The sequence below is a fragment of the Ambystoma mexicanum genome, chromosome 6q (genome assembly GCF_040938575.1).
Source record: "Ambystoma mexicanum isolate Mex_15411 chromosome 6q, UKY_AmexF1_1, whole genome shotgun sequence".
In the NCBI taxonomy this organism is placed as follows: domain Eukaryota; kingdom Metazoa; phylum Chordata; class Amphibia; order Caudata; family Ambystomatidae; genus Ambystoma; species Ambystoma mexicanum.
In genome coordinates this window covers 1,160,052,904-1,160,068,390 of record NC_090937.1, presented here as the reverse complement: position 1 = coordinate 1,160,068,390, position 15,487 = coordinate 1,160,052,904, and the positions used below count along the sequence as shown (strand labels likewise).

Here is a 15,487-nt window from a genome sequence, read left to right as displayed (position 1 = left end):
ATCATCTACAACAGAGCAGCCCACCAGAGTCTCCAGAGAAATGCTTCCCACCAGGAATTAGCCACTGGCAACAGAGGGAGAACCATTATGTGACGCAGCACCAGTATTCACAATGAGCGTCAGCATGAACCACTGTATACTGCTGGTGTAAAAGGGCTCGCTCACCAGTGTACCAGCTACTGGGCGGCTCTGTGATGAAGTGGGAAATCCAATGCTGCTTACAAGAACTGGGACATTATTCAGAGCAGGTGCCATTGCCAGAGACACACGTGAGGAAAAGAGGCAGGGCTTAGCACTTTTTTACCCATTTACCCAATTTTGACAAGTGGGAGTGCTGGGTCTGGTTGTCCTTGGGGAACCAGCAGGGGAAACACCAATGAGAGGGTGGGGGCTGTGGGGGAGGGATAGAAACTGGGACAAGAAACAGGAAGATGTAGGTTATTCATATGAGGTTAGAGAGGGTGGAGGTAGCAGACCAAGAGACCAGAAAGAAGAAGGGCTGTGTGGAGGAGCGTGCAGGAGATTTCTAGAGCAGGTGAGGTATTGACTGGTGAGATAAAGTGGTACTGTGTTGTGAATGTGCATGCAAGTGTGGGAGTGAGAGTGGTAGTAGGACGTTACAGAGTGAGTGAAAGGGTAACTGAGGGAATGAAAGGGGTGTGACTGGTTAGTAGTGGAGGGATGAGTGGTAGTGTGGAGGCAGTAGTAGTGTGGAGAGAAGCGTGGCAGAGTGTGGAAAGAGGAGTGGAAGTAGTGAGAGGGAGGAATGGCAGTGATGCGCAAGGAGGAGTGGCAGTAGCGTGGAGGAAGGAATAGTAGTAATGCAGAGGCAAGAGCAGTAGTCATGAGGAGGCAGGCGTAATAGTGTAGAGGAGGGAGAAGCAGCAGTGTAGAGGAGGTAGAAGCAGCTGTGGGTAGGTATAGGTTGCAGATGCGAGTGTAGTAGGGAGTAAGAGCAATGGGTAGAGGTAAACCGAGGAGGGAGGGACAGGTGGAGAGAGAGGAGCAGGAGCAGGTAGAGAAAAGGGGAGGAGAGTAGGAGGAGAAAGGGAGAATGATAGGGACATAGGGAGAGGAACATTTGAGGGGAGACGGACCAGAGTAGGTGAAGACTGGAGTGTCTGGAAGGAACAACCAGTAAAGCATATTTTGGAGGCATAGGAGCCCTGAGGGAGACTAGATAGATAATGCATTTGTCTGCAGGTGGTTACCAAAAGCTAGATAGAGTTTAGATAGCAGGGGCTAGCGATCACTAGAACCAATTTGGGGTTAAGGAAAGTCTGGTTTAGGGTGGGACTGTTCACTGCTAGGTTTGAGAGAGAGCGAGACAGCCACTAAGCCAGTTGGTAAACAAAATAAAGACCCTTGAACGTAATTTGGGAGTTGGTGTGTTCGTAAGGCCATCTGTGATTCATGGCTCCTCATTATGTGGTCCTCCAGATGTTTTCAATACAACTCCTATGATCCTTTACCATTAACTATGCTAGCTAGGGATTGTGGGAGTTGAAGTCCAAAACATCTGGAGGGTCACATGATGAGTAACGGTGCTCTAGAACAGTGCCCCAGGCAAGGTTCCTAACCTATGCTGTCCCATACAATTCCTTTCACCTCGAAAGGGGATCTTGTTCAACCTTGTTATGGAACAATTGGCCACAACAATCAGACAGATACCAGAGATCTTGGGTCTGTGTATAGCTGATGACACTCACTGGTCATCCATCCTTTGCGACTCTACATACAGGCTGGTGTATGAGGAACCCTACTCCCCAGGATGGCTAAGAGCTATTTTCATTCCTTACTGACATAATGAACTGAATTCTATGTCTGGCCTACCGAAGTGTGCCGATTAGATACTGGATGTGTCTTGCACGTTCAAGAACTGGCAGAAGTGCTCAAGGCGGTGGGCAGGAGCCTCTTCTTGGTTGTTTAGGCCTTGATCTAGGATAACTTATGTAAGGAAGGCATGGTATCAAACAGTAAGACGGACACAAGTGATCACAGTTCAAGGGTGTTTATTGAACTTCAATTGGGTTTGAAAAATGCCCATCTAATCCTAAATCTAAAGATGGGAGTAAGCCAAGACCCATCAAATAATAATAATAATAACGCAGTCCTAGTCAAGTCTGTCAAAACTAAAGGGCCTATACTAATAAACCTATTGCCAATCCTTACCTCTAAATACAATTAGTGTGGGAAACAATGTTTGGCAAAAGAAAAGTGTTCAAGAAATGATATGTCAGGATATTCAAGTCGCTGCCTTCCCTTCCCCACGTTTTCAGCACAGGACAAGGCGGCACACTCGAGCTTGGCACACTCTCTGCCTTCTCTAGCAAGAGGATGCAGTTCAAAACTCCAACATCAAGGCCTTCTGTGCCAAAGTCTCTTTGCCATTCAAAGTGTCTTATTTCAGAGGGCCTGATGTAACATGACAAACATTAAAGTTCCTTTCTTCAAAGGATTTCACATATACCAATTGTCAGGTGATTTACCGTTGACCCCGGGCACCCCTCTGCCGGGATCAGACCCACTTTAACACAAAACCTTCAATTGGACTCCCTCTGCCAGGCTCGGACCAAATTTCTCTACTTTCCAAACTTTCTCTACTTCATCAAAATGAAAGACTTTCGACTGTGCGCTGAATTTTGCTCGACCAGTCGCAGGACCACTTCTATTCATAATTACTTGTTTGTTTCTTGATATAACCTTGTTCTCACTTTCACTTTTGCCAATTCTCACCTGCGCGGTACCGGACCACTCGGTCAAAGGTGTTGTATCTTGCTTTTAAAGTTCCATCCATCATCAGCAGTTCAACTTTACTTGTGTCTCTTATCACATGCGTTTTAACAATGTTTGTTTCAGCGCTCGCCATACAATGTTGCTGCCTGCAACTTTGGCTTCAACACAGACCGGTTGTATTGGTCTCCCCAACTCACCAGCTGTGTTGGTTTCACGGACGCTGCTTTGTTCTTGGAGTCAAGGACGGTACCACAGTGGCTGTTGATTCTACCTGCCTTGATTATTGAAGCAGTAGGGCCCCATGTATCTTCAACACACAATGCAGGATTATTTATCCTGGTTTCCTAGTTTTACACTTTCTATTCTAGAGGTTTCTGGAAAGTAACGGTTCATTGTCGAAAAGGTCAAGGGAACTTCCCTCCTTGCGATCTCCTTTTGTTTTACCAACTTTTTTCTCTAGTCCAGCTCCTGTCTCGAAACTGCTGTTTCCTCATGTGCTTTGCCTCGCTCAGAGTGTGCTCTCGTGCTCCGCCTTTTATCCATATGGGAAAGCTTAATGGGAGTCAGGTGTGTGTAATGGTCAGCAATCGCCTGAAAGCTCCTGACCATTGTATTTGGGAACATTAGGTATACTGGTCGAGTGTTAGTCTGTTTTCTCACAGAGCAGGATGTCCGTGAGAAAGTGTAAGTGTTATAAAGGGGGGCGAGGGGCTGAGTTCCTAAATATCCTACCTGGTAGGATTGGGTAAAGGTGTTACAGGGACGGGAATACCACGTCTCACCATCCGGTGTCCTACCCCTACTCCCTGAAGACCCCTCACCCAGGTGATCCTCCCACCCCAGGAACTGTATCCAAAAGTGATGGGCGTGTCCTGGCCACCTGGATGACAGATCGCCGGGCACTAGTGATTATGATAGGTTATTTATAACGCGCATAATACCCAAAGGTTTCTAAGCGCAGACCTGGGGATCGAACCTGTGTTGCTCTGTGTTGTCTTGCTTCCAAGGCGAGCACGTTGCCACAGAGCCATCCTCCCGAGACAATGGGTGGGACACCTTCTGGTTTCTCACACTAACCACTGATGGACAGAAATCCGAAACGTTACTGGTTGCAGCTGGAGGAGGGCAGAAATCTGCCAATCTGCAATGTGTGGAAAAGACAAAAGGATGAGGGACTTTGAGTACCTCCACTTTAAATATAAGCTGCTGGACAGGGAGGGGTGCAGATATACATGCCAGATATACATGCAATGCCTAGTGAAGGACAGATCACAGATGACTAATGGGGCTGTTGGTGGGACTAGTCTTGTCAGTCATGTAGGAGACCCCTATATCTGCTTCATTGCCGGTCCCCCTGGCCCAGTGCTCTCTCCTGTACCACAGACTAAGAAATGAAGAAACAGGATGAGTGGTGTAAGGAGCTGGGTGTGGAGTTTCCAAATTCCTGCTAGAAACAGATATGTGCGCCTGATCGGAGAGCCGACTTGGATTTATGCCCGAGATATAGATAGTGCTTAGGGAGTATTGGGCTACTAGGAGGATGCACTGCCTGGTAGAGAACCGGCATCCCTCTGCGTCTCTCCAGCACATGCTCCGGGACTGTCACACATTTGAGTGGTTCTGGAGAGATGCGTTTGAGAGATTTCAACTGGTGTTCCATCGTTACTTGCCCATGCCACTGGGATGGCTCAGTTGCACTCTCACTCACAGCTCACCAAACAGGACCGACCCCACTGACTCTTGTACGTCAGGGCAGTGCTGAATGCGAAAAACGAGGATTCACATCTCTGGTAGGTGTTGGGTGACGTTCATGCTGCTGCTGTCCTGATAAGAAAAGGTGCAGTTCAAAAAGTTATCTGGATGGGTGTGAGGAGATGTGGGCTCCTTTTACCGAAATGTACAGATGAGCCGCATGAAAACTGGATGTGTGGTTGTTTGTGTCCCCCTCTAATCTGGGAAATGTGGGTGGCCCAGCTGTCTCTCGCCGACTTACCTTGCAGCTTGCATCTCTCCCCTGTAGTACTTCATGTATAGCCCCTTCTTGGAGAAAATGGCTCCATGAACTCCAGGTATGGTTCTGATTCTGTGAATATATTTTTCCTTTCTCATTTAACATGTCCTCGCACCTACTGTTGTTACCGTTTGCTACCTTTCTTGAATAAAACAGAAACATAAAACATATTTTTATATCTTACAGGGTTTTTGCTATTCTTGTGCCATTGATTGTATTTGTGTCTTGGCATGTACTTTAATGGATTTTCATTTCATCTGTATCCGGTTTATGAATAACTGACTATGGTGACAGAGGGGATCCTAGCCCGCATCTGACCATGGACAGAACCCATATGCCTTGTATGTGCTCCCTTCAAGCATGAAAGTAAGCAGAGACTCGGATGCTCCCCACCAGGATACAAGAGTCTCTGATTAAAGATATTTTCGGGTCAATTCTGCTTTATTTTTGGTTGGCAAAAGAAGGGGGCCAAACAATTGATTAAGGTACTCATTGTTTTTGTCTCTCCCCTTTAAATGGTCTGCCCTCAGAAGTCATAAAATACATGTAACTATTAACAGGGGGTGTCTCAGTAGACATAAAAGTCAAATCAAAGTATCACCACCCAGTCTTGCATCAAAGCCTTTAAGTGATCTTTTAATGGACATCTTCATTAAGCTAGTCCTCACTTAAATGCCATCTCTGGGATATGCAGGAAAAGGAGGCACCCGTGATAAACTCCAGGGAGGTGAAGTCATGCTCGACAAGATATCAAGAGCAAGGTTAGAACAAGAACCTGGAGCAACACTGGAGACATCCAGAGGTGTGCAGGTGTCAACACACTTTGGTGCCAAGGGTCCAATGTGCAGAAGATATTAATGGTACCTGCATATTGTGCCTCTGCTGTGAGGGTAATTTTGGACAACGCATTGGCAGACGTGCAGTCAAACCAGAGGAAGATAACTAAAACCTGTAGGACAACAACATATACAGAATTCTTGGATTCTTTAAAGCTGGTAAAGAAAGGGAATTGTTGAAGTCCTTGTGTGGATATTTTCCTTTCTACAATGTTCTATAAAAAAAAAAGGCTTAGAAGATGTTTTTGGAGATGTCATGGGGGTCGGAGGTAAAAGGCTGGGATCACGCAATAGAGGTCGGAAAAGGGCAATTTACCTGCCCTTTGGCAATAAGCGAGATTACGAGTCAGGCCAAAGGCTTTGGGAAAGCTGCCCAAGACCGGATTCACCAAGGAACTGACAAGTGGCTTTGGTGTTAAAGGTGTAAACATGCTGAAGAACTAGCAAGAGAGATTATGCATATACACAGTTACACGTACAATGGGAATAAAGTCAAAATTGCCTACGGAAAAAGCTTTATTCAGAAATACATAAAGTATTTTTCTAATATCAGGCATCTCCCTACAGGAGTAGGCTGCACTTCATATAACTAATTTTAGGCTTGCAATGCATGTGTACCATTAAACCTAGGCAATTCACTATAAAAACTTTGCACAATTAGCCAAACCAGTCAATGTGAATACTTGTCGCATAGATTACATGCCTAATTCCTGGCCGGTTCTTGGGGTTTCTTTACTGGCACGGTAGGTTTTGTGGGATATATTTATCCATACACGAGTACTTCCCCATATCACCAAGCTGCACATCTGCAGTCAACAGCAAAAATGGCTGCGCTGGCTCCTGTGAGAAACATGGCCTCAAAACTGCGTTTTGCCTTTACAAAGGGATGGCTGCACCACCTTGCCAAACACGAAATGGCCGAGTTGGAACAAGGAGCACACCGAGAAAGGTGCCTGTGTGTGCTCTTGTGTGCACCCAAAAAGAAGCAAATCAAAGCGGCCCTGCTCTACTTTTTGTAAAAAGTCCCCATTGAAAAGGGGATAGTTTACCTTGATAAAAATGCTGCTCTGACGCTAGTTTCATCTGTTCTTCATCAAACTACTGTTATTAGGAAGGTCCTTCCATGCCCATTCATACCCCATTGTGCTTCAGCAAAAGAAAGCATGACCTGGGAATGACAGGCTGCATCAAGCTAAATCTGAAAAAAGGCCCAAGAAACTTCACTTTTACCTGCACAGGAAACGCTGTACTAAGTGTCAAGGATCAATAATTTAAAGAAATTCCAGCACAGTGCATCTGTGTTTCAAACAGACTGCTGCCTTCCAAAAACTAACTATGGCTGCAAAAACAATATTGGAAAGGCAGATGGAAAAACCAAATTTGAAAGGAAAGTCCTAGCAGCTGGCACCACGTGTCAAAATAGGCTTTTGCAAACTTAAGAAAATGCCTGTTTTAAAAAGTACAATGTTGAATGAAAGCTTGTCCGTGCCTAGCAATGTGAAAGGGGATTGTGCTGTGAAAATACATGTACGAGATGGTTTTATTCAGCAGGGTTTCTTCCAATTCAGAGCAAAAATAAATAAAATAAATCAAACTGCAGTGGCTACTTGGGGGGAAACACCCCAAACAAGTCTGCTGGGAGGATGCTAGCAACAGAAGGACCCCCACAGTAGATCCACAAACACACAAGTGATAATTACTAGGTTGGACAGACTGTTGTCTGTGCTCCAGCCTCTTTCAATAGAAGTTCTGGGACACCAAAGTGCGAACTGAATAAGGGGCAATAAACCTTCAATAAAGCTGGGAAAGCCCCATCCTTACTCTGGAGGAAATTACAGTTGGTGGTAGCTGAAGAGAAAAAAATGATCGAGTGAAGGACAAAGGCCAGCCCATTTGTTTCCAGAGACTATTTTATAAACAAACTTTGAAGACTTATCTTTGCCATAGGACTTTGCAAAAATGTGAAAATGTAACAGTTTAAATATGATTTAATGGGCTTTCATTTAAGATGTCCTAGACTTCATTGCCGCATGGGGAACAGAATTCCATGGCATGGCAGAGGATTGGGGATTATAAGTAAAGGATCCATGATGCCATTGCGAATGTGTATACTTGCATCCCTTATGAAAATCCACACATATGTATAAAGTTAAGGAATTTTAGGCCGAATATTTCTGACTAAAAACAACAAAAAACTATTAAACGGACAAAACAATGTCTCACAGACTGGAGAATTGGACTGCTATGCTCTTCATAAAATATATAATCTGCCCATGTGATTTGTTACCGTGCCACAACTGAACAAATGTGTAAATTCTGTTATGACTGATTTTTTGTCAAAAAGGACTGTGGGAAGGATGTATACATCGTAAAGTACAACCCCTAAACTGAGTTACATCCTAGAGGAGGCAACCAACATTGATTGTCCAATCCAGTTGTTTAGAGGCGTGCTTAGCTAAGCCTGCCTCACCATATAGTCTATGATGTCACTATGCATCATAAATAAGAGCCCAAAGCAGAACTCTAGGGAGACTCTCTCCTGAATTCATGTGCTGCATTCCTGATCTGCTACATTTATCTTCCCGATTCCAGATTTCAGTGCAAAGCCAAAGCATAGCCAAGTCCTACTCCAGCAAGGCATAGCTGATGTTCTCCCAGCAAGGCTATTGATCCAAAAAAAAAAACACTGAATCCCATTAAAAAGGGGAAAGCTGTGGTACCTTAAGCATCCTGAAACCAGACCGGCTTCTTACCACTAACTGCATGCCCGCTCACCCTTAGCTTCCGGCGACCAGACCTTACACAGCTGTCTTTTGCCAGGAGAGTCCGCATCCGGTGACCAGAATCTTTTGTGACCAGAACCTGTTGACTGTTCAAAATCCCTAGACTTAAGCGTGGACTGAGAGTATAAATCCCCACCCCATATAAACACATAGCCTACCTTATCTTGGCCCTTTTGTCTCTACCCTTCTCTCTAAGTAATCCTATCTTATCCTGGTAACTTGTTAAAACTGTTAGAATTCTCTGTGCACCCTGTCTTTAATTTCTAAGTGCTAGCGCCATGTCTTTATTAATTTTGTCTTGTGTAAATCCTAAGCAATTAGTAATATTTTTAGTGGTCAGACTGGTTTCCACATAAAGTTGAGCGCTGCGGTGACAAGGTTGATGTCGCGAATCAAGCTTGGGGCTTACTGTGTCCCTCTTTGGCGGTCTAGTCTGAATACTCTAGTTCAAAAGTAAACCTGCTCTTGTCTCAACTGATTGTCTTTCCCATTTCAAGGCTTCATTTTACTCCAATCAAACCTTTTTCTATCTTGCATATTTCTTCCTATTTCATAGCTAGAGACGTCCTTTCACTTTGATATTGTGCCTGTGATATACATCTTTCCCCCAGACCAAAAACCGCATTGTGATTTTCAGTATTTCACCCGTTTTTATTAAAAACAGTTTGGGTCCTTTAACCGGGAATTGTGAAAATTGCAACTTTCCAACGTGTCATTCGGCTGCAGCATGTTTTAAGTTTCCACTTGTATTCGAATTGTATGCTTCTTGTTGATCCCTTGCCTTGTGATTATTAGTGGTTATGCATTCATGCTAGTGTAAGAAATCAGATGTGCCTCAAGGATTTAACCGCAGAGTAATTATTTGTCAATTTCCGAGTGTAATTTCATGCTATTGAAAAGGGTTTAAGATCCGCTTTCGCCTCTTATTTTGTGAGGGAAAGTCGGATTTTTGAATCCGTTTGCTGCTCATTATTCAAGATTACCTGCTGCCTCTTTCTATCCACTCAGAATTTGGTTATTTGTGGGTTCATGGAACCTTGTCGGGGGAAACCTTACCTTGGGTGCTATCTATCCTAATTCAAAAAGAGCTCCTATTCAATTGTGCTTTGTATATGTTCTACTAGAAGGTTAACCAAGTGCATTGCTTACGTTTCCATTTTCATTATCACCCTATTGGTGATTGCTGCCCAATATTAAAATGTGTGTGATTTTTGTGAACTTTAAAAATAAATAAATATTGGATTTTCACCTATCAGCCTGGTTCATGGCCCATTGTGAGCCGCTGTATTTGTAAAAGGGGGTGTGAGACGGGTCTGATACCGGCTCAATTTGAATTCAATTAAATTAATGAAAAAGCATTCCTATTGTGCACCACATCTCAGGTCAAGTGTCCTGGTCCAGTGTGTGATGCCCGATTGCAATCCTTAACAGTTTAGTTGCGACTACCTTACAAGTCTGTTTTTCGGGTTTGTGCCGCTAAATGGGATCTGTACGAAGACAAAGACAGATGGTACTGTTACAATTGTAAAGGACAAAGGGGGCCACTCCAGTATGAGTTCACAGACACTTTGGGGAAGACGTGCAGTACTACCCCAGGTTGGCCTCCTAGGTATAGTCGTGTTTGAGCAAAAAGGCACCACGAAATGACCTTAGATTTGGGACTGCTTAGGGAACTCACGGTGGGACTAGGGCGAGCTTTAGTATTCTTTTGAAAATGTATGAAATCGAAGATCACTGTTGAGACAAGAGTCAGAAATGTGCATGCTGCATCGTAGAGGCACCGAACTGGAGGTAGTGTGCTGCAGAAAAAGTGGAAAACTTACCATGTACTTCCACTCAACTAAATCCTGGAACTTTCATGATGGTCATCAACCAAAGAGGTCAACACAATGATGCAGTCTGATCCAGAGTGCCCACACTGAAGGCATGACCTGCATTTGTCAGCCACAGGAAGTTAGGAGTCGCAGTTCAAAGATTCAGTTAGGTCAGTGACAAGCAGCCTATGTGGGAACTTAGGAAAAATGTACTAAGGTACCCAAAGTACGTTCCTGCAAGGGCTATCTGCTGTGCACAACACGGCCTCCCTCCACCAAGTGACAACAAGGACAACACTTGAAAGCCTATTAGATTGTTATGGGCAAAGACCTGGGCGCACGGGGCAAGCACGGGTATGGTTTTACATTTAAACGCTGTTTATGATGTGCAAAAAAGGCTGCGGTATCCATCCCCCTCTATCGGTAGCCAACATTTACACGAGTCTGGAGCAATGGGGGCTGGTACCTTGAAGTGCTGGTAGATGAAATATGAATTGAGGGCAAATAATAGAATTCACAACGTAAACGGGAGAAATACATTAAATGCATTGGAGAGCAGTATCATTCGGTCACTGAATAAGATACAATGCTGCTGACCTATTTTACACAACTTAGCGTGTCGTACTCCTCTTGATTAGAAGATAACTAAAAGAAAGTGTTCTTCAAAAGCCCTACGAAATAAAAATGGGTCCAGAAAGTAATAAATTAAACAATAGGTGTTTGTGTAATTGAAATATGCGAAAGGGAATCTGACCTGGAAGTACTTCTGACATGGATCTCGGGGCGTCAGCAATGAAGCAGGAAATAGGTTATAATTTGAAATCTGAAAAAGGGATCATTTAAGAAATTAAAGCAAAGAAAACACATTTGGACATAGGTCACAAATAATAATTGTACAACAAAGGTATTTTTGAAGGAAGAAAAGTAACAAAAAGGAAAAATAATTTAAACGTGGAAATGTAACAAAGGAGCCAGAAAAAAATGAAATACAAAAAAGTGGATTTAATATGCATCATGGAAAGGTGAGATCCAGACTTTTGGTATTAAATCCCAATGGTGAATGTTATTATTGAAGCAAGCGTTTTTAAAAGCATCATGCATTTTTCCGGATGGTTTCTAAGCAAGCATGTCAGAATTGGTAAAATACATAAGAGGCCGAAAATTAAGAACCTTAAAAACCTATCACAGCCACTACCATCACAACACTCAAATCTCAGGGTACAGCCATTCAAAACTCATGAAAGATCGACAGGCATAACAAAGTCTATTTTAACAAACCACACTATTAATTGTGTCCTACAAAATGCTTAAGACTTTTAAATACTAAAAGAAACACTTAAATCGGATCAAACATTCAAGTCTCCTTATGCACAAGGGATGCAAACGACAAAAACCACCACCGTTAACAACTAACAGTCGTAAGAAGTACCCCGACAGTAGCTCTGGCTTTGCCATGGTGCAACGCCCCCACTATGCTTGCTCATCTTTTTTTCAGAATGAGCCCAACTCAGAGTAAAGGTATATGCAATAGTATGTGGCAAATGGAATACTTAAAAATGATTGTTAAGAAGATTAAAGAACATTTACGGTCCCTTGGGAGGCCACATATCACTCCAGCAATTGTTTTCTAGAAAGACTTGCTGCATCTCCGTAAGAAAGAGAAAAAACAAACTATTAGTAATGGGGTCCGGCTGGATTAAAAAAAATCAAAATCTTTTAATAATTGCAACGACCACAGACCTGCAGGGACATGCTGTCATACCCAGAGAGCCCTACACATTATTTTAAATCAGTACGGATTCTTTTTTAATGAATTCAACAAACAGACCTACAAGAATAATGTTTATATTTTCCTATAGGCCAGATGTCTTAAATCAATGTGTATTAACACTTTCTAAATACGTTTATGTTCCTGTATGAAAATGAAAGCCACTGTGGATCATTTTGCCTTTATGAACATGCCTACACCACGTTCAAAAAAATGTATTCCGTTCTGCCCTCTTAAATAATATTTACTAAAAGAAAGGTAGCTTTTTGAAGCAAGAGGATGGAAACGAAGGGAAATGTACAAAGGTAAACACAAATGCAATTGAAGAAAGACGGATGTTCTGTGTCAGGGAGCCACAGGGCCGTACTGGGGCATACAATTGTCTCGGGCACCAATGCAAAAGTGGCCCCCAGTTGCAAAAGGCAATTCATTCCTTTACTGTCCGAATAGTACCCAAGGGGGAGTTTTTTTTGTTGGTCAAATGTGATGCAAATTGTGCATTTTAAAGATATTTATTCAGAAACACTGATGAAACCACTAGCCACAAAGTGAAGTAGCTCATCAAACTGGCCTACATTGGCTAAAACAGTAGCCCACTTTGATCCAAAAAACTGGCCCACACCATCTTTTTGCGTTTTTGGTTCGGGCAGTGCCCTATAGGCCAGTCAGAGCCTGGGGAGCAACCCTTTGACAGCAGAGTTCCGCTAAAATAGCCTCACCCATCTCGCCTAAGAGCCCTCTAAAGCCAGCCCAAAAACGGAGCTGGGTTACTTCGTGCAAAACCAAGTCACTTGACCTTAAACCAACAGCTATCACCCCACCTTGTGGGATGAAAACGAATGCATTGTCCATCCTTGAAGATAACCACAACCTATGCAAGAACTCCTCCTCCATTCCTACGCTCTGAAACAAGACAATCACATTTTGAACTCTTAATGGGTGTTATTAGATGTGTTCTTTATAGGGACTAATTTGTCATGTATGTCTCATCTCTTTCCACAATGTTTAGCTCGGAATGAGGGGCGAGAAAATCTTCCCAAGCCTTGTCTGCTCCCTTCACTCTTCACCTAAATCCACATTGTGAGCAATATCACCATTTCACCATCCAACTCTACATGAAGTCCTATGGCAAATATGACTTTCAATTATTACCTGCACATTGGAATCAGGATTCTTGGCCATAACACTGCGGACTATTCATTTTTCATTGGATACCAATAGGTTAGTGTTGGGCTTCCTTTAAATGTTCAGTGCATTATTTTCCCTAATGCTCTACTCAGAACCTCTCCATCCACTGCGGAGCCTGACGTCACCAATGTTCTGTGAAAACCAGAACTTGTCAACGTTCTCCGAGTGTTTTGAAAGGGGCAGTTAATGTTTAAGACCAAAAAGACTTGGTAGACTCTGGGGTCACTATAATGTGACATATGTATTATAAATAACCCACTCCAACTTTTTTGGATGTCTACTGTGCTTTTTTGTGGAAAAGGGGCACATTTTGGTGACCAGAATGGGTTCCAAGCCCACGTGGGCAGAGCACGATGGCTTAGTGGGGATTTGCACTACAAAGTTACTTTGTCTGTTGGTGAAGTATGGGGTAAGACCAACGGGAGACAGAAACCCTACTTCAACCTTCTTAACAATGGCGTGGAGGGCTTTGGGCTTTTCCACAATTTAGCAGTAAAAGGTGTAAATGCCAAAACACAGCCAAATGGTTACATAGGTTGTTTCCAATCGGACGTAAAGTTTGGAGATTGGGAGACGGAATCAAATGTATATGTGTGAAATGGAAGGAGGACATTTGCTGGTTTGGAATGAGCAAAGTGAATTGGACATTATTCTTGATCTGAATCATCCAACTCATGCTGTTCTGGCGGAAAGGGGTGCCCAAGATACTGATAAGTACCCAGAGCGTGGTTATGTTCAGGGAGGGATTCCCGAGGTGCTCTTGAAGGAAATTGGGCAGTTGTAGGGCTTCTGCCATAAGCTTGCACTTAAGGATGGGGAACCCACCAGTCACTTCAAAAGTCAGATGCACACTGATCTATGTTGTACTCAAGAAACTTGAATGGTTGAAGGCACAGATTCTACAAAATTGATATGCCACAGAGATGCGTGGGCCCCTCAGGGTTAAGAGGTTGGTATGAAAAAACAGGTGACAGAGGAGCAGCTCTCCAATTGCTCAACATTTCAGAAATACTCCATGTTCCAGGAAAGGCAAAAGTAATTGTGACAATTGATTTGGCTTCTGCATATCACCAAGTGAAGTTACACCTTTTGTCAATGAATTTCACAGTGTTATTAACCCGAGTTGGACTTTAGCAATATATGCGTATGCTGATCCGATTGCTTTATGGAATGGGCTAGCTGTTCAAACAAATGGTCCATTTGTTAGAGGAAGAAGATGGTATGATTTGCTTCCATGATGACCTACTGATGTTTGGGAATGGCACGACAGAACACAAAAAGTAAAAGACTGGGTTGTGGGTTGATGAAACAAAAAAATTAAAGGCTTACCCTCAGACCAGGAAAAAACAGTTCAGAGCTAAAACCATCGAGTACCTTGAACTTCTTCCTAAAGATGGTATCAGGTAATAGCGTCCCCATACATAATGTCCCCATGCATAATGCCGCCGGGAAAAGCCATTGGCAACATATATAAGGTGACATTATGTATGGGCGCAGGTTGCCGGGATTTCCCCTTCTATTAAAAAAATAATTTTCAGGGGACATTTTTGTGGGGACATTATTACATAGAACCCCAAAGATGACCCGAATGAAATCGTCGCAGAGTTGAAGCAATCCTAGTCGAGACATGAGATGTCTACAATTTCTATACTGGTATCTTCTTGGGTATTATGCAAAATGGGTAAAACGGGGTAGTTAATGAAGAAGAATGTGGCATTTAAGTAGATGAATGAACGTGAGGTTGAATTTGGGTTGGTGAAGTCTGAGTTCATGAAATCCCCCATATTAACGAGGTTCGACAGCAATGTCAGAACCATGCTTTACTTAGATGCGAGATATTGTGGACATGGTTGTGGTCTCCCAAGTTCAGGAAGGGTGATCAAATAATGTACTTTCTCTCTATGCATTAAGAGTGCCCACGTTGAGATATTTGGTTGTTTAAAAGGAGGCTGTAGCGGGTTACGGGGCCACCCAGGAGTTCAAGACGTCCTTGTGAGGCAGGCGGCTCACCTTGAGAAAGAAAACACCAGGGAACAGGATTGGATGGACTTTCTTGAAGAGTTGTAAAATGGAGAACATGCATGCAAAAGCTCAAGCTCAATTTAGAAGTAGAGTTTATTGTTGAGAAGGAGAAGTAAATATACTGCAGGGACAGGAGCAAATCACAGAGTTCAAACAATTAGTGTCGGAAGATGCCATGAAAAACTATTCCTATTCCAAGCTAATTGAATGTGTCCAAGTGGTGTGGGGGGAAAGTAGTGGGACGGTATCCAGCAGTGAAAGATTTCAAGACATTTCCCAACGAGCTTGTGCTACAAAGAAACATGGTTGTACACTGTTAAGATGGTGAT

At 43.2% G+C, this 15,487-nt stretch overlaps 1 protein-coding gene across 10 annotated transcripts in view; it reads right to left on the bottom strand.

The window, feature by feature from the left end:
- Nucleotides 1-15,487, bottom strand: part of APBB2 (amyloid beta precursor protein binding family B member 2) — a 1,500,548-nt gene that overhangs the window by 884,568 nt on the left and 600,493 nt on the right. For 3 of the 10 annotated variants that reach the window (XM_069631756.1, XM_069631760.1, XM_069631753.1), the window contains exon 4: nucleotides 10,935-11,003. The exons of the other annotated variants lie outside the window; for them this stretch is intronic. In XM_069631756.1, the coding sequence (XP_069487857.1) occupies nucleotides 10,935-10,953 (19 nt within the window). In that variant the 5' untranslated portion in view covers nucleotides 10,954-11,003. The remainder of the gene's footprint in view (nucleotides 1-10,934; nucleotides 11,004-15,487) is intronic. 10 annotated transcript variants of the gene reach the window in all.